Source organism: Phaethon aethereus (genome assembly GCF_964289735.1).
Source record: "Phaethon aethereus genome assembly, chromosome: Z".
Classification (NCBI taxonomy): Eukaryota; Metazoa; Chordata; class Aves; order Phaethontiformes; family Phaethontidae; genus Phaethon; species Phaethon aethereus.
Genome location: NC_138577.1, coordinates 6,643,728 through 6,668,014, shown reverse-complemented (window position 1 = coordinate 6,668,014; position 24,287 = coordinate 6,643,728). Strand labels below are relative to the sequence as shown.

The 24,287-nt window shown below is 41.3% G+C and overlaps 1 protein-coding gene across 1 annotated transcript; it reads right to left on the bottom strand.

Annotated features, from left to right (window-relative positions):
* Positions 1-14,121: 14,121 nt before the first annotated feature.
* Positions 14,122-24,077, bottom strand: SYT4 (synaptotagmin 4; the record flags this gene model as incomplete). Its single annotated transcript, XM_082012860.1, has 4 exons — positions 23,514-24,077; positions 19,900-20,714; positions 18,233-18,353; positions 14,122-14,429 (listed from the first exon to the last, which is right to left on the bottom strand). Exons 1-4 carry the CDS (start codon positions 23,545-23,547, stop codon positions 14,122-14,124), a joined length of 1,278 nt encoding a protein of 425 aa, XP_081868986.1. The 5' UTR covers positions 23,548-24,077.
* Positions 24,078-24,287: the final 210 nt, after the last annotated feature.

The following is a 24,287-nucleotide window of genomic DNA, read 5'->3' as shown; positions in this document are numbered from 1 at the left end:
CTGTCTGATGTTGGCGACTGGGTTAGAGCCGAATTTCTTCTCTGAGCAGGGGGTAAAGAATGAATGAGCTTGTAAAAAGAACTTGATTTCCAAATTGGCATTGGCTTAGTCCCCTGTGATTACTGGGAACACTTCAAATGTACAGAGAGTCCTATAAATTCAGGCAGAAAGCCAGCAGAGGAAGTTGAGAAGTTTGTAAGTTCATTTTAATACTGTACTTGTGTTTAAGTGATAATGAGCTACAGAGAGTGAGTAAGTGTATGAGGATCATGAACGCTTTCCCTTTCAAAGTTCATAAAAATAGCTTTCCTATACTCTTTGTCTCTAATGTCCGATAACTTTCAGACTCACGGTTGCCTAATGCATTATTCTTTCTAAGGATCTGTTCTGGTGATATTAAGGGAGAACAGACCATGTATTTGTGGTAAACTTCAATGATGCTCCCTTTTAACAAGTAGAACTAATAAAGTTTTAGATTGTCAGACAGAAAGACCAAGAGAAACCACGGTTTATGTTGCTTATTTCGCTCTGCAGTGCACTTTCTTTCTTCTATTCATCTCATGTTACCAAATCCGCAAGTGTGACAACCAAGAACGTCCACATTTTCCTCCTTGTATAAAGTTTTGTACCTTGTATCAAAAAACATTGATGCAGCAATTTGGGAGTCCAGTGTTTTATCAGAAGTCACAGCATAACCCCACGTAAGTGACGTTTCTTGCTGGCAGTGATAGCACACGCTATATTGTTAAAGTGCAAAGCCTGAGAACACACACACGGTCCTTCATTTTGAACTCTAAAAGGTAGAACGCTCCTGACAATCCGAAAACACCACCTGAAAAGTTTGCAGTCATGTTTTCAGATATTCATCTGATATAGCTCTGCTGGCTTCTATCCATCTCTTTCATGACACGGTGCTAGAAGCGCATGTGTATTACTGCTCTACTATGTGGAGGAAAGTTGCGCAACATTTACATGTTTAATTCCTATCTCGCACCCCTTGAGGCTCCGAATCCTGTTCCATCACAGCGTTGCAAACCGCAACAACAAGAAAACATCTCTTTGTCGAGCCGCTGGGCTTCAAATAGTCGAGAGCCTCTGTTCAGGGATCCCTGAAAATTTTGCAGAATACTTTATGTCTCAGTCCCCTCTGCCCTTAAGGGAAGACAAGAGAACAGTTGGGTTTCTTAACCACAACTGCAAAACAAGCTTGAGCTCAAAGACACAAATAAACAGCAGTGTTCCAGCCCCGAACCCTGCAGGAGCTCTCTGTGCTGTCCCTAGGAAACACAGCCACCAGAAGAGTGGTCTGAAAGGGTAGGGCTGTAATCACCTTAAAAACTTGAGCTTCCCCAAAAATTCTCTCTTCCTGTTTTTACTGCATACGGGATGACAGATAAGGCGGCTTTTAATTTGGATGCTGTTCTTTTCCCCTCTGGACCACAGTGCACTAGTATGGAAAAACGCTCTTGGAAAAGCCCTGGAAACTAAGTAGTTCCTGGTGTAGGCTGGGGTTCACCTTCTTGCTTTAAGGATGTTAAAGTTGCAGAATTGAACTTCTAGCAACAAAGATGTTCAGAAAATATAACTTTTGTTCTACAAGAAAAAACAGTATTCCAAAACTGTTATTATTTGAAACTAGAAATCTTCAAATCTTTGCATCTGCACCGTTGTTAAGACCTATAAACAGAAGTCATTTTATTCATAAACATTCAAACAATTTCTTTATATAGTGTCAAGATGACAAAGTATATTTCCTACTTACTGTGGTATACAAATGCAATGTTGGAAAACGTTGTAAAACGTTACTAAATGCATCAAAACCATGAAGCTGGAGTCAAAGATGACTGTCATCAGACAGATGATTCTCATCTTGGCAAATCAAATCGTTCCAACATTATTTTGAAAAGAAAAAAAATTTCTTTTTTCCATTCCTGAAAATGTCAACAGAATGAATGATGTCTCCTAAAAAATGGGTTTGGGGTTTTTTTTGGTTGTTTGTTTTTGGGGTTTTTTTTCCCCCAGACAGAATTTTATCACTATTTTTTTCGACCAGCTCCATATATGGTTTCTGGTGTAATTAAACTTTTCAAACAAGACTTTTTTAGGGGGACCCGCTTTCCACTCTCTCCCACAGCACAGTGCTAAGCAGAGACCTCTTCCCTTCTCTGGCCTTACTTGTAGCTGTTCGGCAAATCTCTGAATACGGATCGCCTGCCACGGGGAAGGTGGGGTCTGTGCCCCACAGGACCTCTCCGGCGTGTCTACCGGCCACCTCCCCTGTTACTCGCATTACTGCACTGTCCCATTTACCAGGGAAGACACTTAATCTTCGTCATCATAATGACACCCTGGTTTACGCCTTCCAGTTCTTACTGGTGAAGACATGTCTGACACCCGGCTAAGTGAGAAGAACGTGTTATAAGTCTTCTTAAAGAAAAACTCCTGGTAGCGGGAAGTACGTTCCCTCCATCAACAGCATCCGTGTCTTGGTACCGCTGAAAGTGTTTGCTCTCGAAACCCGTACCTCTTCGTTTTCCCTCAGCTTCCACTCCCTCCTGCCGTTCATCAAGCCAGCTGACCGCGTGGTCCGACCGAGCGTGTTCGGGAAAAGGAGCCCGAGGAGCAGCGTATCTGCCCAGCCAGGCAAGATGCCAGAGCGGGGCCGGTTGCAACAGGCAGAAGTTACCTCTCCCGTTCGCAGTCTGACAGCTACGTGGCTGCTTTAGGGGGACTTACCTTCCACCAAGTTTTCTTGGGTTTAGAGCAATTCCTGTAACCTTGATGCAATCGGGAATTAGCAATTCAGGCTGATCAGTAGGGTTCCAGAAGAGGCTGTGCAAGATACCATTTTTAGATGCTTTTAATGGCAAGGGAGGAAAAAACGACAAGTATGAAGCACAACTGGGGTACTACAGCATGAAGACTATAGGAGAACACATTAGTTTTCAGTTCAGATAGCAGATACCAATTCAGATAATGTGTATTTCATTTAAATTTATTGCACAGAATAAAAGTGACATGAACACTATATAACATTATAATTCTGTCATTCATTCACTACTGTAGCCAATTTTGGCATTTAACACAAAAATACGAGGAAAAAATAATAGGAAATTGGTATTACAAGCCTAAATTACTTACTGTAAATATTTTACAATTCAAATATTTATTTGTGTTGAATTTGTTGCTGTTTTGTATCAATTTTATGGACCATATTTCAGAGAGGATTCATATCAAGCATTATCTGCTTTATATAGGTACTATATATTGTAGATTTAGGAAAAGGGCAAATTCAGTTAAGTGGCTGTGGATGAATGATATTTTGCAGTGCCATGTATATATAACAAAGATATCAGCAAGGGGGTTCTAGGACAGGCATTATTTCTGCATCAGGTTTTAATCACAATAATTGATGTTGGCTGACAGTACAATCTTTCTGCAGATATTTCTTAGCTCTGGTATTATAACTCTTACATTTCTACGTTGCAACTTACCACTGAGAGGGCAAAAAACGCCAAGCACAACTTCTAACCTGATCGCTTTTGTAGCAATTCTTACAGATCCTCATCTACGTATGGTTTGCAAGTGAAACTGAAAACAATCAGCTATTGTCAAAATAAAAAAAAATAAAAAAAAAATCAAATGCATACAGGGGCAGCATGCATGAATGCTGGGGATAAGTCGCCACCAGTTCTTTGTGCCCTTTCCTTGAAGATTCTGCACACACCCAGATGTACCCAAGAATAAAATACTAGGATACTTGGGGTCAATACCTGGAGATGTAGCACCTGTTAATTTACACTTAGATCTTTATTACAACCCCTTTATGCCACCTCTAACTTTAAAAGGTCAGGTATCCAATTTTACAAAGTAGAAACTCCAAGGCCATTCTGTTACTTTTGTTATTCTGGTTTCTAAAGAATGCAGTGACAAACTTGAATATAATCTGATTTTCCTCTCCATTCTGAACTAAGCACTCTTAAGAAAGTTGTTTGGGGCTTGTTTTGTTTTCCTTTTTTTTTTTTTAACTTTGGTGTGAATTGAACTATTTTCTTAGCCCACAGCATCTTCAGACTCTGTTACTTCGCTGCACCAGGACATTCGTCTTAGAATCACAGAATCATTTAGGTTGGAAAAGACCTTTAAGATCATCGAGTCCGACTATAAACCTAACAGTGCCAAGTCCACTGCTAAACCATGTCCCTAAGTGCCATATCTACATCTTCTTCTAGTTCTTATAAATTATTATTAGATTAAAAGAAGGGGGTAAGAAAATCTAGTATGATGTACTTAGGCACTTTTCTGAGCTCTGGGTGTCCTAGGTCCAAATCCCTGCTCCCTGGGAAATTTCTAGGAAAGTTTTGAGTAGTTCCAGAGCAGAATATCATCCAAAGCACAAGTAGGAAAGTGATGCCTCAGTCCGCGGTGATCTCAGATATAGATACCTGAGACTGAGGCAGACAGGTTAACAACTTGAACCAGTATGCTTCAACTCATAAATGACTTAACTGTCCAATTAATGTAACAGACATTTAAAAAACTGATTTCCTTGCTTCAATTTAGGTCTAAAAAACTCTCCTTCTGAAAGATCTATGAAAATTCTTTCCTTTCCACAAACTATTCCAGTCTTCTAAACAGGAAAATAATAAATCACAGGAAAATTTCCATCCCTAGAATACATTTTTTGAGCCTCGTATAATTTTGGTAACAATCCTTTTCCACTCAGAAGATCTTGATCTCTGGCTTTGTAATGTCAGCTTTAGGGAGACAGGGAAAAAACAGAAAATTACTGTTGAATATGTTACAGTAAGTAATGTATTTTTTTTTTCCCAGAATCTATGCATTAACTGTGACGTAACGGAGTTCATCCAAATTACTAATAAAGTAATAAACATAATTCAACAAGGACAGGCTTAGGAAAGATTCGAGACAGGTACCATTTGACCAACTTAAGTGTCGGGAGATACCGTAACTTTATATAAATGCCTCTAAAGGGACCTCTTGGGCACTAAATAGGCTTTAATGGCCCTACCCCGCCTCAGCCAGGACCCTCGCACACGCAGGTTCTCGGCTGACCCCAGCTGCCGTCTGCAGGCTTGCCTCGCTCAGCCCTGCGGCCACTGAGCCCAGCCTGCTGCGGCCATGCCCTACTGCCACGCTCAGCTCCCCATAGCCAAGGGCGCCGCTGCTCTCGCCATTTCCCGACAGCACCTATGGACTAGACCGAGGGCCACAGTGCTTCCTATGGTAACGGTTTAGATCAGAGCTAAAATATCACCCGATGGTGCCTAACGTTCTCCTTTTACTAAAAGGCAAGACTAACTAGCTAGTCTTTTAACACAGGTATCTTGGACACCAAGAATCCAGGCGTAATTCTTGAACCTTAGTTTCTACCCTACAAAAGCACATGAACACAAGGAACATACCGGTTAATGTCAGGACCACAGACAAATAATTAGACAGTGACTAGGCCTTGGCCTGAAGTTTAGCCAACTTAACAGGAACGTGACGTAAGAAATCACTGAACGTGACCAAGAGTAACGTAAGAAGCTGAGAAAAGTTGCAGATAACATTATGAGGGATGGCTGGATATCATAAGTGATTAAAGGGGAGTTATAGTCAGAAATGGCTAAATCGCGGGAAAATTGAAAGGAAGCACTGGAGACCTTCATGGGAGTGACGTTTTGCAGTGCCAGCCATGTCCAAGAAGACGAGCAGTAAAAGAATGTGAAGATGAGGTTACCTAGGAAAATGTATCAGAAATTCCAAATTTGGCTATGGATGTAGCAAAACTGGGACTACTGGAAGTGGGGACGGAAGGACTAACAGAGGTAGGTTGTCTATTTGGGCGAAGACTTAGTCAAATAAAAGGATATACCTTTTATTTAGGGCAGCAAAAATGACAGTTGGCAAATGGGAAAAAGAATGATAAAGCGTGCAGGTACTTATTCACAAAGCCTGGAGCAGAGCGATAAACCAAACGTCTTGTTCTGACCATACCCTAGGTCAGAACTCCCCTCTTTGGTCCTCCTGACCAGGAATGAAAGCAAAGGGCTTTCCCTGGTTAGTAGAGGAACACCCGAGACAAACAGATCTTCCTGGTATCACCGTATCGGTCCAGACCTGACAGCCTCAGCCTTGTTGCAGGCACTTCTTAACAGCAAAGCCTTGGCAGTTCTTCAGGCAATTTTTGTACCTGTAACGAAATGCAATACTCAGCCCTTGCAGCCCTTGTTAAAAGCAAATTCAGCACCAATCACACATAGAGAACTTAAAATTAGAACAAATGCCCATCGACTGCTGTGAATCAAAGCAGGCCAAAGTGAGGGTGTATTGCTTTCGTTGAGGGCATGAGGGGGAAAACAACCAACACAAATGTGTATCAGAGCCAACTACGCCTGATTTTTGCTTGTTCTGAAGAAGTATCAGACTTTTACCTCCTTCCCTCTGCTGACAACTTTTTACTCATGTGCACTTTCTTCACACACTGATTTACTTATCTATAACTTTTACTGCTGCTTAATATCACTTCTGATTTCAGCCTGGGATAATTCTCTATTGTTATACACCTATTTGTGATTCACAGCTATTTTATTCTCCATATATATCCATTGCGGCATACAGCTCTGAGGGATTTATCTCAAGAAAATGCAGTCCCCAGAGCAGCATTACAACCCTGGAGAACAGTGAAGATAATAATTCATAACAAAAGTTAGTAGCTACTATTGACGTTGTTAAGCTTTATCCCACGCTACCGAAAGGAAAATTGAGGCTAGAATACTGTTTATTTGCCCCACAAATCAATGTACACAGGCACCTAAGATGCAGACATACAGAGGGTTCCCTGTACATCTGTCAGTGTCCAACTAGAAACTTTCATTCACACAATCCTAAAGGCAATCTCATTTGGAGGACATTACTGAAATGTAATCAATATTGCTAGTGATACTGTGAAATACTTCTTGTTTCCATAAAACCAGTTGTGTTTTCAGAGCCACGTAAAATATTTACAGCATCTGTCAGAGAAAATTCATGGTTGTCCCTGTGATTGTCTTCGCGACTAAATTAAATTTTGCAGTCACCATACAGCACCCTTGGCTGGTTAGAAAAAAGAACCGTAACCACAATGATATTGTTTTATAAGATGCTTCTTCTCTAGCAATTTCAAAAGAAAATAATCTTAACATGCTGCTTTGTGCATTTTCACCTTCTGCATCTTGGAATCTGTGGGTTTTTTGCTGAATTCTATTTTTTGTTATATCTAGAGCCTTTCATAACGCAGTATTTCTTACGTGGAGTAAAGACAAGGATCTTTTTGCAACATTAACTTATACTGCAAACACTCCATTCTAATTTATATTTGCCGATTAAGTCATAATCCAGCAGGCTACGACTCAGAACTGCTACAGACGACCACTACCTCCGCCCTACGTGCCACCACCGCCCTTCCGAAGCTGCTTGCAGTAACACAGCCCTTCTCTGTCGCCCAGTGGGACCCTAAACTCTTCTTTCGCTGAAACCCAAGCCCCATGCCGCATCGTCCGCTTGCAAAAACGCCAGACCACCGGTCTCCCTACAGCCTCGCCCCGGAGCAGTGCCGCCGTGGGGCGGCTGCGGACGGGCTCCTCGGGGCCCCCCGCGGCCCGGGGCCCGCGAACAGGGCCGCGGCTGCCGGCAGCGCCGTCCCGACAGGCGGGCGGGTGCCGGCTGCCCGCGCTGCCCCGCACGCGGCGGCAGCTCCGGGCCTTGCTCCCGCCGCTGGAAGCCGCCCTCGGGCGCGGGCTGCCGGTGCGGAGCTCGGTGCCTTGCGGGGCAGGGCCGAGCCCCGAGCGGCAGCCGCGGACGCGGGCGTCGCAGCGGGGGTTGGCACGGCACGGGGTGCCGAAGCCTGGCTCTTCCCCACAGCCCTGGGCAGGGCTGCCGGGGCCTTGCGGAACAACGGCCTTGGGACACGGGGAGCGTGCTCTGCGGTGGCAAACGCTACTAATTCTCTTGGCCCAGATCCGGACGGAGCCGGGAGGGTCTGGCCTTTGCCGGAGAGCGGCTCTCGGAGTGGGGAAAGCTGACACTTCTCACTTCTGGCAAAAAACGCAGGAGCAGGTGGCCCCACCTGCAGCTTCAGAAGCAGCAGCTTGCCCTGGTCACCGAGAAGAGTAAACGGGAATTTATCAGAGCCAGGTGAGTTCAAACGTTCTGGCTTCACAGAGGAGTAAAGGCGGGTGGTGATTACTGGAGACATGCCCTCCGCCTGGGTGTAGAGGCCCCAGCTGCTGGCCTGCCCTCACCACAACTCGGGAGGTCCGGTGCTTGCCAGGAGGTGGGGATCCAGGCTATGGCCAAGGTTTGTCCATCCCTGGAATGTTACAGCTCTGCCGTCTGGGCACCAGCTGTGCTGTCAGGGGTAATCCAGAGCACGTCAAGAGTGGCTGCAGGGCTCTGGGGATGGGGGAAAGGCCTGGGGGCCTCGGTGTTGTCTCCTGCGTCCTGCTGCTGAGGCGACAGGGCGCGAGCAGGAAACTCAACTGTCAGGACAACACCTGATGGTGTTGCTGGTGGTGTAATCAGAGCGTTCGTATCTCTGACTACAGGACATGCTCTGGTCATGCACAAAGTACTTCAGATGCACAATAGCAAAACTGGCATAACAATAGAGAAATAACGATAACATAGTAAAGAATTTAATTTCTCCCATTTCTCTTCTGATAGACTTTGATTCTTTCTTATGAACGAGAGGGTTCTGCTACGCTGCAACTGTAATCAGTGCTCCAAAGCTGCCTCAAAGCCTCCAGACCCAGAGTCATAGAATCATAGAATAGTTTGGGTTGGAAGGGACATTTCAAGGCCATCTAGTCCAACCCCCCTGCAGTGAGCAGGGACATCTGCAACCAGAGCAGGTTGCTCAGAGCCCCGTTCAGCCTGACCTGGGATGTTCCCAGGGGTGGGGCATCGACCACCTCTCTGGGCAACCTGGGACAGGGGTTCACCACTCTCCTCATAAAATTTCTTCCTCCTGTCTAGTCAAAATCTGCCCTCTTTTAGTTTAAAGCCATCACCCCTTGTCCTGTCGCGACAGGCCCTGCTAAAAAGCCTGTCCCCATCTTTCTCCTCAGCCCCCCTCAGCCCTGGCAGCTGCAGGAAGGTCTCCCCGGAGCCTTCTCTGCTCCAGGCTGAGCCCCCCCAGCTCTCCCAGCCTGTCCTCCCAGCAGAGGGGTTCCAGCCCTCGGAGCGTTGCTGGGGCCTCCTCTGGCCCCGCTCCAGCAGGTCCATGTCTCTCCTGTGCCGAGGGCTCCAGAGCTGGACGCAGCCCTGCAGGGCGGTCTCCCCAGAGTGGGGCAGAGGGGCAGAATCCCCCCCCTCTTCCTGCTGGCCACGTGGCTTTGGGAGCAGCCCAGGACATGGTTGGCTTCTGGGCTGGGAGCTGGCTCCTGTCCAGCTTTTTGTCTCCCAGGACCCCCAAGTCCCTCTCAGCAGGGCTGCTCTCCATCCCTTCATCCCCAGCCTGTGCTGATACTGGTATTTATGTTACAAGAGCTGTTTAGTGATGGCAGGTAAGAGATGCTATGGAATAGTCTGTGACAACTGGGTAAAACTTTTTAAATTAAGGTAATTGCTCAGGAATCATCAGCAGAGCAAAGCAAATAAGTGCCAGTGCCAGTTATAGCAGCTGTAAGAGTGCCATGAGTTGTTCAGCAGCTTCCTGAGACCTCATGAAGCAGACAACACAGATAAGAAGGTTGCAGCTTACATGGAGTATATTTGAATCTTGTTTGAGGAAAAGAATTGTTGTTCACGTTATGTATTATTACTGTGCGTGCAGCATGTTGTTATCCATGATGCTCTATAAATACAAGGGGCTTACACAATAGTGTTACACCTCAGGAATCACATCTCCTGCAAAGAGGAGGACATCTGTAAGGGCTCTCTTGAGAAGGACTTGTGTGTTGCAGCAATTTGAGATACAAATGGCAATCAGCACAGTAGCTTTGAGCCTTCCCCTGAGGCTCAGCTGAACTCTAGTTTGAAAACCTAAAGACATTCTTGATCTCTGTCCTGAAGAAGCTCTGAAATGTGACCCATGTGAAGCACCGTTGTTTGAGGAGAACCGTACAATGTCAGGGAGACAAAAGAAGTGGCTGCATAGCGTGGAAAAGAGCAGTCTCACACTTGATACCTGCCTCGTGCCGACAGGAGATTTGCCAGGGAGAATATACCAGCTGATACCCACAGAAGATGTTCCATTTCTTGCATTTGCCTAGTGGATCTTAACATTGATTTCTGTGACAAGGTAATCGGTGGTAGACTGACAATGGGAATCATCAAACAGCCGTGTGTATCCCACCTCCAGCTGCCTTCTTCCTTTCCTTAGCTTTAGGTTCTGTGCTGGTAAAATATTCTAATAGCTTAGAGACCACAGCAATGAAGTTTGTATTCATATATAGCATTTAAAGAGATACTTTCTCTACCTCAGCTTCCAGACTCACTTGACAAACTGGCGCCTAACATGGTTTCCTTACAGCAAAGGAAGTAAAGGTGGTACAGTGTGATTTTCCAAGGGATATTTTTTGCTTCTCGAAAATGAATGGAACGTCACCAGGATTCCAATAGTAATGTGACTTGTATTTTACTTCTTCCACCTAATATGTTAGAATTCATTCGTGTTTATATATGTATATCAGTCCCTGTAAGGCCTATGTAGGGCTGAGATTTTCTATCATGGGCCATGTCTCATGTTCTAGCCTGAGTGTACAGTACAATTCAAGACAAATGTAAATATGCAGCAAGAAGCTACAAATAAAGAACTTGTGATATGCCCAGGTAGTATTTGGCAGAACAAGTCTAATCCACCTCTGTGAGAACAGGAAGACTTTGCAAGGCAAATGTTTTTTGATAGAAGCATGAGAGAGTAGACCGTGAATACCAACAACAGCAGAAATCTCTGGAAAAGATACATGGGTGGGATAATTGTTTTGGGACGGGATGAACGAAAGCAGCAGTTTATTCTTGTCTTACACACATGGCACAACATACAGAACCAGCACAAATAATTTACAAAATCTCATACACCATGCTTCCTCTCAAATAGCTTCTATTAAGTTACAACACCATAACGAATCAGGTATTTAGTTACGACAGATCTCCAGACATGGATAGTCTCCCATTCAAGGAGTTATTATTTTTGTAAGCTACTTAGACAAACATCATTTTTTTACATGTTTAATACAGTACAGTATCCTTAACAGAGTTCAAGATATTCACAATGAGAATTGAATACTTTATAAAACAGCAGAATTTCTCATCCCAGTACAGGTCTACGTTCGCTCCTGCCTTGTCTGGTTTACAGATGTGTTACAAGTCGTCTTTACTCAAATTTCCAAGATAAACATTGCTTTAAATGAAAAGCAAAGTTCTATTTACAGTTTATTTTTAGATTTAATAAAAATGCCTTTGCTTCCCTTTCCCATTCCTACCCCCTGCCCCCACCAACAACTGTCATTTAGCTGGTAGAAATATTAACCCTCAAGCTGCTCTAGAAACTTAAAAAAAAAAAATTGATGACGACTTGTTGGATGCAAAATGAGAGATGGTCACAGCCCATCATTAATTCAAAAGGGTGGATTTTTTTTCTCCTAATGTCAGAATTTGTGTGCATTGGAGCCAGATGACTCCTGTCATCTGATTTTTAGAGATAATGTACTACTTATGGGCTAATGTACAAAACCTCAAATTTTTTTGATTACAAGCTGTCCCACTCTTCCATGCAATCACTTTCAGTATAAAGTTCTTTCCTTACTAGAAATTGTAACAAGTCTGGTTGTGTGGTACCGGCTTAAACTCTCCCCATCTCCATTAGATCAAACAGTGTCTCCCCTTATCCATGGTCCCACTGACATTGCTGGGTTGACTCACAAGAAGAGTTTTGCTCTGTGATTGCAGTTCAAACCCCACTGAAGCCCATGGGCATCTTTCCTTTTACTTGGTGGCTTTGGATTAGTTCTGCTTGAATGTGGCTGGAAAACTCCAGCCCTTAAGCAGTTAATCAGCTTTCTAAGGAAACAAGCAAAAAAGATTCCTCTCCTTTATACATAGAATACGCAGGGTTTTTTTTACATTGAGCGTTATCATAAAAAGCATGTTTATGTTATTTTGAAATGTATTTTTACAGAAATTTATAAACACTGTTATATCAAACACATTCTCAAAAACTGGAGAAAATACCAACACAAAACCTGGAAGAGCCTCAGTGGAACTCTTCCAGTGCTATTTGTCTACTTGCATATTTCATATTTAAGTGTCCTTTACTGCAAACATAATTTGGCCATATGAGAACAGGAAAAGTCGGCAACAAATCTCCAACAGTTTTGAATAGGACCTGGATCTGTTGCTTAATGAAAGTAATTTGACATCCAGTGTATGGGTTTTTACCTGGCATGCCCGTTCCATTACCTTTACTCACATCGAGCAATACCGTAATTCCCAAATAGTCTCATTCACTTCAGTGGGTTTACACGTGACAAAATACGTATGCAAAAATACTGAAAACGGTTTTCCACTTTTTAAATCCTTACGTCAACAACTAACATCATTATATTCTTCTTTATATATATTGTAATTGAAAATGATGTAGGAGTAGTATTTGCAAACAATTCTGTATCAGAAATCAGTGTACAAACTTCAGGAAATAACCTTCTTAGAGTTGTGCTATAGTTCTGACAGCCTAAAAATCTGTCTGGTGTGACCAAGAGCGAATTTCACAGGTCTAAATGCTTTATTTATATACTTGTTTATGTTATACTTGATACTTCCCCAGCCTGGCACAGTTTAATTTTAAACATACATATGTCACACTAACATGAAATCAGGGTGTTACTTTCCCTTACCACCAATTTTCAGTACAATAAGTAATGGACATTAATGCATATAATCTAAGTGAAATGCACTTTTCAAGTAGTTTCTCTAACAGAATATTGGATAAATTATAATGTGAGCTTGGTTTCCTATCCTGCAAAAGTTTAAAAATGCATTAAACTTCCTAAGTTGGGAGTAGCCTTGCTGACTGTAATGGCATTAGTCACAGCTCAGGAAGTTAAACAGCAGAATAAGCTTTTGTTCTTTGTCTCACTATTTTGTTTGTTTTTTTAATGAAACAAAAGAAGAAACAACTTTTCTTTAACTATTACCGAATGGCTTCAAATTTAATTGGTCAAAGGTCATTGACTGTAAATATCCTGTATGTTATCTCATCTCAATAAAAATGCTTTCCTATGGCTTGAAATGCTTAAATTGTAATCCTTGCTAGAGGAAAAAAATGCAAGCCATATCTAACCCCAAATTCTAGCTACACCGTAACATGTGCAGTCACCCGTAAAGGAGCCCTTTTAACAAAACAATATATGTTAACTTGCTCAACGATTTGTAGAATGTATCTATTTTCAGTCACTGTAATAAAACAAGTCATATATATACATATTAAAAAATCCAAGTGTAAATAATTATACAGTATTTCCACACATAAAACAACTAGTTGCACATGATGTGATATGTAAAGCAAATTGCTGAAAATCTCTTCAGTCTTTGGGATGATTGAAGTATAAGTAACCAAATCTTAGAAATAATGATTGAATTTTCATAAAAGAAGGGTTTTTTTTACAGAGGAGCAGAAGGAATTCCCCTCCTACTCACCCTCATTCCCTATGGCTTTTACAGACTCAGCCCGTTCCCCAATAAGCCACAGGTGGGTTTTTTTAGATCTAGTGATATCTTTTCATCAGGTTTTCTTCTTCTGTATAACAATACTAGTAAGGTTTCCAGTGACTTTCTCATCAGACATAGTCTGTTCTTATTGAAGTTTATACCACTTCAGAAGTTTCAGGCTATTTAAATGCCATAAGAATATGAATCTGACCCAATTGTGTTAAAGTCTAATGAAACAGAAATTCCTTTATTTACTGTGAAAATTTAGTTACCTTCTGTTCTGATAATTCAATCCTGGTTTTATCCCCCTACCCCCCAAAAAAATTCTTGTAGTTACAAGCCTGTAATTATACATAGCAAAGAAAGAAAAATGCTCCTTGCCTATGGAAATATATATAGTTTTTCAAGTTCCAACCCCTCTCTAAGCTGCTAACCATCACACAACATATGCCATTTGGCAATTTGTCTCCTAGGATATTCACAAATTTCTTTCCAGTGCTCTCCACCTGTTCCTTCTGCTGAAGAACCCAAGATTAACCGGCCAATGACCTCATTCCTTGACCCCCTATCTGAATCTAAAACCAAAAATTCAATGCTGATATCATCAAGGCCCTCACAAGGAATGTCAAAGACAAACAATTCATTGAACACTGCATTGGGGGTGCATTTCTTCACATGGGTTTTCTTTTTAGAAATTCTCTTCTTAGCATGGTACAGGTTCACTTTGACATAAGGGTCTGCAAAGAAAAGAAAGAGCACAGATCAGCTGTTGAACAGTGTTGTTTAGGAATTCCTTGATCTAGTTTATGGTAAATTCCGTAAGTTGCCAACTGAAGTATATCACAATGAGGAGATGTTTGGAGTTATTAAAGATGATTAATCTCATCCAATTTTTGTGTTTACATCTGAATTAGTCCCTTTACGCCCACTTTATGGTCACCAAAGATGTAATCAAGATAGTGAAGTTTAGGGTGTGATTCATCTGATCAAATACAGGTGTCTCCTTCATGAGATAAACCCTACCTTGTAGTCCATTAATCCTAATAACATCTCTGCTAAATGCAAAGGTCGCCTGAAAGTACATAAAATTCTAATGGATCCTGACAAATATGTATCATTACATATTTATGTGTAACAGAAATCTGCTTTTCACACATTCTACCAGTAGGGGATAATCATTAGCGTTAATAAGACTCATGCAAAGGAGAAGAAAGGAGAGAAATTTCTCTCAGAAAGGAGGGAATAAGCTCATGCTGAGAGAATGGATGAATGGGTATGATTGATTTCTGTTGTGGTTCAATTAGCTTGATTAAATTGCTCCCACCAATTTTTATTGAACAAATTGAACACTAAAATTTAAATGTAAGGGTATGTTTGTTGTTAGGATATGTACTTAACTTTATGTCTGTGCTGTACTACTATTGAAGGAGGGAAGGGAAAATATCCATATTTTTAGCTGTCAACCAACTTTGAGTGTTTGCATGCCTCATAATTAATCAACTGTTGCAAGATTCCTTCAACGATGGTTATATTTCTTCCTTCAGAGGAATTCTAGAGAACGCTTCAAAAATCATCCCTTTCAAGTACATTGGCATTTATTTCAGTGCAAATACGGGCCTGTTTCCAAATTCTCATAGTGCAAAGATGCAGTACAAAACCTTTCTACTGAACACAGTCAGAGAAGATAGTCTATGTCAACAATCAGCTAATAAACATCAAGAATAGTTGAATAGTTTTCTTAAAAAGTAAAATTAAAACTGAAATTTATATAGAAATGTTATGCCAAGATCATCAGACTGAAATGGTTGGCTGATGAAAAGCTTTCTTGTTTCCTTGAACTGACAAAAGTTTAACAGAAATAAGGAATGATAGAATACATTTTCACTTTCATACTCTATCACCATAAATAAACACTTTAAAAATAGTGTTTAATGTAATAAAAATGTTCATTGGCTTTGGAATTAATATATGCCACAAAAGCATTAAAAATATCAGGATCAATATCTATCAGTGGATTCACGTTGTTGTTGTTCATTTCTATTTAAAGGACATTTTCCGACTGTTGTTTCTGGCCATCTACTAGTTAAGGCTAGAATGTTGCTCTGGATTTTATTGGGTCTGTTAGGAGACCTCAACACCAATGATCAAGGAAACCAAGTAGGTTGTGTGAATGGAACAGCTTCTGAGACAAAAAGTTCCCATCTTCCTAAGGAGACTGAGTTACACATTTGAGCTGACCCCATAGAAACACTATTTCACCCTCCTCTTTGTCCAAGGTTTACGTTGGGGAAAGTCACAGAGGAAATGAAGCCTATCATCAGTGCAGTGTGTTGCTGACACCCAAATATCAAATGAACCTGGCCTTGCTGGTGGACAGCAAATAATGAAGAACTCTCTGAATAAACTGGGTGTCCAGGTGTCGTATGGCTGCCTGTGTATCTTAGAAATACTGTATTCCTGTTACAATTAGCAAGGTTGTACTGAGGGAAGCCGAAAGAGCAAACAGAATTTACAGCCTTACTTATAAGAGATGTAGTAAAAAAATGTGTAATTTGAATGTGTTATATGGTCTAGGTGACTGCTGAGACTACGGGGGCTTGTGTTTTCAAGTTATTCAAGTTCACCTGGGTGAACTTCAGCCAGATGTGGTCTGTTGAGATCAGGTAGCTGCCATGCTGTCTTCATGAAACCTTCACTATCTGCTCTGATTTTGGGGCTGATTATTAAAAGTATGTATACTCTCTTATAGGGGAGTAAACTGTCAGGCTCCAATTATATCCTTTCACCTCATGATATGTGAATAAAATTGAGATAAAAAGAAGGATTTCAATGGAACTCCACCATGTAAATGAGAGTTATCTGTAGCTTTGTTGTATTGGATTCAGGATGGGTTAACTTTCTAGGTAAATTGCGGTATTTCTTGGTATGAGAAGTAGAAAGACTGTATTATTTGCTGTAGTAATTATGATTCAGTTGTTCCCAAAGCTACTTCCTCTTCTGCTTCTTTCAAAAAAACCCTGTGGAATGAAAGAGTATCAGTCCTGTACACAATCAACAGCAGATGTGCTACTGTTTGTATAGTTACTTTGTTGCATACTGTTCTTCTTGTGTGGTTGTCTTATCCTTAGTATATTGTACTTTAAATTTTATTCTGTTATCTAGCATTAATGTGCATCTAAGTGCAATTCTAGTATTGGCTTCAAAGGACGTCCCACTGAACGCGAAATGGCACAAGACGACCAGGAGAAGAGAGTGCAAAAATCATTCCGGGTCCTGCACTTCGGCCACAACAACCCCATGCAACGCTACAGGCTTGGGGAGGAGTGGCTGGAGAGCTGCCCGGCAGAAAGGGACCTGGGGGTGCTGGTTGACAGCCAGCTGAACATGAGCCAGCAGTGTGCCCAGGTGGCCAAGAAGGCCAACAGCGTCCTGGCCTGTATCAGGAATAGTGTGGCCAGCAGGAGTAGGGAAGTGATTGTGCCCCTGTACTCGGCCCTGGTGAGGCTGCACCTCGAATCCTGTGTTCAGTGTTGGGCCCCTCACTACAAGAAGGATGTTGAGGTGCTGGAGCATGTCCAGAGAAGGGCAACGAAGCTGGTGAGGGGTCTGGAGCACAAGTCTGATGAGGAGCAGCTGAGGGAACTGGGGTGGTTCAGTGTAGAGAAGAGGAGGCTGAGAGGACACCTTATCGCTCTCTACAACTACCTGAAAGGTGGTTGTGACAACAAGGGTGTTGGTCTCTTCTCCCAAGTAACTAGTGATAGGACGAGAGGAAATGGCCTCAAGTTGCGCCAGGGGATGTTTAGATTGGATATTAGGAAAAATTTCTTCACTGAGAGGGTGGTCAGGCATTGGAATAGGCTGCCCAGGGAGGTGGTGGAGTCGCCATCCCTGGAAGTGTTCAAAAAACGTGTGGATGTGGCGCTTCAGGACATGGTTTAGGGGACATGGTGACGTTGGGTTAATGGCTGGACTTGATGATCTTGAAGGTCCTTTCCAACCTTAGTGATTCTGTGATTCTGTGATCCCTTCTTAGTGCACCCCAAGTACAGCTCGTGGTAAAGCATGGGTGTTACATTACAGCCTGCTTCCAGCACTGGCATATTTCACCTTTTCACCTTGCCAAATGAACGTTAGGGCTCAGTGGGACAAATTCAGCACAGATGTAACTGTTGCTTTTCTCAGTGCTAAGCTGAAATAAACCATATGATGATCTCACTCAATACTGATCTTCCGTAAATAAACTGATTTTTTGTCATAAATAAAAGCTTTTAGTATCTGCAAACAACATCCCATACTTATGGCAGATGGGTTCTGACGTCATGTTTTTTTAACATATGATTGAAGAAGAAATTTGTAAAATAAATACCCTGGAAAATAAATCTTCGACCTAGATATGAATAAAAGTAATAGGCTAAAAACAATAGAGACACCATTTCTATATTTATGGGCTATTTTTAGTCTTTGAAATGCCACATTTCAGCTGTCTTCTTTCTGTTTGTTTTATATTCTTAGGGCATATCATTAGTAAAACCATTACCTGATAATCCTGACACATCAGATTTAGGTAGATGCCTGGCTTTTAAAACAACCACAGTGAGCGTGTTTGTTGTAGACTGATAACAGAGAGAGATCAGTAATTCTCCACGCCCTGAAGATTTCTGAGGAAATGAAAGAAAAAAAGAAATGACAATGTATATGCAATTATATCGACCAAGCTTTAAACCAGAATTAAGAAGATTTATAAAACGTCACATAACTCTATGTTCTGAAATGGTGTAAAAGGATACAACTTACAGAGTTATGCTGCTTTACATAGCAAATGTAATTTCTCTGTACTGTAGTTACAGAATTCTTATTATGGTTGGTTATTAAGCTTAAAAAAAAAAAAAGAAAACAGAGGTTGACATGACATCATTACCTTCAGAGATTAGAGATGAAATCTTACACCCTGAGAAAAAAATCTCAGTGAAAGAAAAAGATCTTAAGCAAAATAAAATTCTGTAAAAATACATTGAAAAAGAATTAAAATTGAATAAAGGTAAATAGAACAATCTTCACTATAATGTTTTCAAACAGGAAGGATTCAAACAGTTAATGAAACCTCATCCCTGACACTTTCTAAAGTAGTATAATATACATGAAATAAAGATGAGATCAAAGACTTTCTCTGATTATTAGATTTGAATTTGCAGGAGTAGTTTAAATATTTCACAGAAAGGAGGGAGGCAAGGGAAGCAAGCAAAAATAATACCCTATATACCCCAAACCCCAATAACTTATCAACAAAATATCAGTGACATAGTAATAGTTGTTGTAATACAGCAATAGAATTGTAAAATAACAGTATTAGTTATAGGTATGTTGTCTGGTAGACATTTATTTGATTTGGCAGCATGCTTGCTCCTTGAAAACAATCAAATTGAAAGTCAATACACATTCCACTTCCTTAGTAGAGATTAAGAGGCGTTTGTGTGATGCATGTGCATTTCTCTGATTCAGCTGTGATGGTTGTAAACGATCTTTACATTCTGAAATGCAACAAAATGGTATGAAATATCTTTAGCCCAGTGAAGTCAGTGTGTTTTGCCATTGACTTCAGTAAGGCTTTGGCTTCTCCCTCGTGCCTTACTATCCTTAGTAGAACTGTAGCCTCTGTCACAATTCTTGAGCGAGAAGGTAGTTAACAGCACTGAAGTGCAAGAACATACTACTGTATCAACACTATGGTCTCCCACAAGTTCCAATTCCTTAACTAAAGACTACCTACATTCTTTAAGAATCTGCTATAAAACCCATGTAGTTGAAGTGAAAGATTTACATTGACTTCAAAAAGCTTTAAGAAAGCATGATTTCAAACAGAAAAGGGGAGGGAAAAGAAGAGGAATATGTATAAAACTTGGTATTCTTTCTTTTTAAAGCAAATTAATGTGGATTGAGGGTGGTTGATCTAATGTAAATGAGTCCACTCAAACCTGAATAAGCAAGTAGATTTTAGGAGACTAGCAATTTCTTGCAGCATGCTCACTGTAATGTTCTTTTATTACATTTGTGTAATTGCTTCCTCATACTGCCATTATGAAAGCATCTCAATGACTTGTATCATGAACTTGCTCTCTTTTCTTTCCAAGATGGTAGCAGCATTACACAAGAATCAGAGCTAACACTAGCACAACACTTTTAAATTTTAAATAAAAAATATGTTACCCTAACATTTCTTTTGATGATCTCTCTGTCCATTAGCAGCCTTCCTTCTGACAGTTCAATTCCTGCGAGGGGAATGAGGACTTCTCCAATGACATCATCTCTGGAAAACCTGTCAAAGCTCAAGATCATAAAGTGAAGTGTTAAGTCTTGAATTTGGCTATAGGGGATCCCATAAAACGTGAAGGTCTCATCGAAAGCTGGATCTAAGGTTTTTCTCAGCACTCTGGTTTTCACCTTGTGCTTTTTCTCAGGCAGGATTGTCATTTTGATGTAGGGATCAGAAGTCATTGACTGTTCATCCATTGCTGGCAGCCCACGTGCTTCTTTGATGTTCACTACAAATGCCTTTTTCTCAAAGTTGTACTCTAAGGAGAAAAAGAGAGTTCCTAGCTTGTCTTGTTTATCTTCAGATGATAGGGAAGTGATGGATTTTAAACTATCAGGGGATACTGAATCTTTCTTCCTTTCTGAAAAATGCTTGGGAGACAAATTTTCAAGATCTGGAGAGCTCTCGATTTTAGAGGTTGCTTTGGGGAAGTTGCCATTTAGATCTCTCTTCTCCAGGTCAAGATGGAGAGAATTCTTTGGCATCACTGATTTGTTCTTTGCTTCACTTTTATCATCTGCTCCAAACTTCTTCTTACTGTTGAGATTCTCAGGGTAAATATCAACCCCCTTCAGAACATGGACAAACTTATATGGAGGGGTCTTATTGGATTTGGAAGATTTACGTTGACAGCAGATCCAAGCAAAAAGGGAGACAGAGAAGACAAGGCCAAATGCACTAAAGATCCCAACCACTGTAGGAATTTCATCTGCAAATCAAATAAATAGCAACAAGCACATAAGCAGCAATGTCTTGGACTCTGTGTGATATTTAATAAAGTAATAATTTAGTAAAACAAACTGATATGAGAAGGTAATAGCAGCAGGATCGACAGACTGAAAGTGCTTTGCATTGTACATATTGCTCGCCACCTGCAGGCATGAATGTGTAGTCCCCCACTAAGGCACACTCGTTGTGTTAGTATTTTTCCATACACAGAGTGTTTGGGAGGAAAATACTATCCCCATCCTAATAGTAATAACCATTAATAATTGCTCGACTATCTCATTCCTCTGTGTGTAGTTTCTGAGTTTATATGTCTGTGAACAATATCAGCTCTCAAAATGTTTCAGCTTTGAGTTTATGGAGCTTTTTTGGTTAGACAAAACAGATCCTGAAATATGCATTACTTATAGATACATCATCTGCTTTCCACAATGTTTCCTTGAATACTCTGTGCACTCAATTAACTCATTTTTTATGGTCTGATCCCATAATTGCCTGGAGGTATCTCTTGAAAGAACTGAGCTTAATTGGAGGTTATAACACTCAACAGTTTCAATGGGATTTTCAATACTTTGCAGGAGGAAGTCTATCAAGAAAATTTAGAATAATTATATACTAAATGTCTTTTCCAGATGGATGTGACATTGGCCAGTCACATGTGAGTCCAAAGCTGAAAAAACTATTAAGTGTATCTCTGATAACAACTAAGCTTTGCATTTACAACACTATGAATTAAAGCTATGGGGAGTTTACAGGAAGGGTCACTACTTTTTAGGAGTATATAAGAAAAAGATTAATACATAATTCTCTTATATCTTAATATAAGTCTTAAACTGAATAAAGAGAAAACTGAGCAAGTGTTACAACCTCAATTGTCATGCGGATACATTAGTTACATACAGAGTATCATTAGTCCTTCAAAGCATGCATCGAAGGGGCAAATGAGCACAACTAATTGGAAATCCAATTTTGCCCATAAGTAACATTACTAAGTGCATTTAAACCTCCCACAATGTAACAATCAGAGCTTAATCTTTATTCCCTGCAACACTGGAAGACCAGCAGAATATTAATGGAATGGCATTGTTTATGCATAAAGGCAATTGTGTAACAGTTCTGGTTCTCTCGCAAATCATTAGCAGATCGTCTGCATGAGAAAAGCAAAACTATCCCCCTCTATGTATTATTAAATCAGCTTCATCCAAGTAAAAGCTGGGCAGATAGATGTGCTGCCACTATACCTTTGCTTTTTAGTGGGATGAGTCAAAAAAATCCACAACAATAATATGAGAGCAAAGTAGGACATAATGTTCCAGCACAGAAAGGATCAGGCCTGGCTATTAGTTTCTTCTGACAATATTCGTGTCACTTTCCCTTTCCCTACAAGCTGTATCAGTCTACATACTTAATTGTAAGAACTTAATGAAATGACTGAAAATTATATATATAATGAAAAAGTATTTTTTCTAAGTTAAGCACATGACTCTGAGTTTCAGGAATTCCCTGGGCTGCAGAAATTTAAATTTACATGATATAAAAGTAAAAAGCAAGTAACTGAAAACTAATCAGAATACTTTAAAAGCTTTTAAGAATAATTTGCACATTTACACTACTTTTTCATGAGATGACAGACTTTTATAGTAATGGATATTATGCTGTGTTTTAATTCTACAGCCGCTGAAAGCAGTGATAGAATAAATTTGGTGTTTAAAACATTAATTATATTTCTTAAATAAGTAATTAGACAAGCATGATGTCACAGGTATGGTTAGAAACATCAGATGGGTGGGGTAGGAAAGAAGATGAAATGGTAACTAAAATGTTTTTATATTTACAACTAATTGTGTTGCGACCTGAATTTCTTGCTCTTGTCATAATGTAAATCAATTGGTTAACATTCAAGGCAGTATTTTGATAGGAAACATCACCTATTGATTCTGGGAGAAGTTATTATTTCAGTTACGTGATATAAATCTGGAGTCACTTCACTTAAGTCAATGGAATAATCCTTGAATTAAACCACTGCTGGAGCAAATATATTGGCTAGAGTCAATATTTGTAAAGCAGAGTTCAGAAACATTTCTTACTGCATTTCTAAGTAAAGCTATTTATGTATCTATTTTATTAGTGTACATATATGACTGTCTCTGAAACTTTGGATATCAGTTAATCACCTTACAACCAGTCCATACAAATGACAAAATTGAAAAGTTCATTGTTATCATTACTATTCTCAATGAATGCAGATTGATTAAGATGCAGCTGTTCAGCTAAAAACACTGGGATCCTGTATTTTCATCTTCCTAGCAATGTCCTTTACAAGACTACTTTTCAGTTTAACTAACCGTTGACAAGTCTTTCTCCTCAACAAGAAAAAAGGAATGACAGTTATTCCAAGAATGGCTTGAACCAAGATTTCCTCTGTGGAACAGGATGAATTTACATCATTTAACTCTGAAGCCACACTACTTTAACCAAGACAGAGACAACAACCCCAAGCCGCTCTTGTCCAAAAACAGATCTACACAAACCTCTTCATCTTTCCCACTGCTTTAGCGGGGGGAAAGGGTAGGGAGGAAGGAAAAGAGAGAGAAGGGAAAGAAAGCAAATTCACGCAACTTCTGAGATCGAAGAGACCTGGGAGAAATCAGGTTCCTCCCAGCAAGCTGCGTGCTGGCAGGCGCAGGGTGGCTCAGCAGGCGCTGCCTGTGTGGGCTTCTCCCGGGGAGGGGAGCAGCCCCCAGACCCGCTGGCGGGGAGTTTGGGGCCGGGACGCGCTTACCGAACTGCTGGTGGCTGGCCGCGATCGGAGCCATGTTGGCGGCGCGCGCTGTCCGCGGTGCTGGAGCCGCTGTCCGCGGTGCTGGAGCCGCTGTCCGCGGTGCGGGAGGAGCCGCCTCCCCGGGTGCCGAGCGACCTGCCCGGGGCGCCGAACGCGCTGCCCTGCTGTCTCCCGGCTCTCACAGCGCCCGAGCAACCGTCTCTTCCAACGTGGTTAAAAAAAAAAAAAAAGAAAAAGAAAACAACAAAAAAACCCCAAACCCAGAGACACGAGCAGTGGGGAAGGTGGAGGAGGAGGCTGTGAGGGGGCTGGAGGAGAGGGGGGAGGGAAAGCTTCGGTCCTCCCCTTTGCACACTGATTTGCAACCCCCTTCCTGTTTTGGCTTTTCTGAGTAGCTCCGCTCCGAGACTGAAGACGTCGTTGAAACCCAAATTGACGCAATCCTGACGCTACAGGGCTGAAATCAGCACCTTTCCCACCTCCCATCCCCCCTCCCCAATCACCACACCCTCCCTTCCTCTCTCTCTCTCCCCCCCTCCCTCTCCCCCATCCTCTTTCTGGGGATTGAACACGCACTCATCGATTATTTTAACTGCCCTGCTGCAGGATATGAGCTCCCACCCTCCATCGGACACAGACAGTGAAATGCTAATGTCTGTGATTCAGTGCCCCTTGTGTAAAACACGGGTGTGTCTATTTTGCTGGGGTAAGATTTATTTAATTGCTTATTTATCTATCAGTCGGACAGGCTACAACAACATGAAGGAGATGCCA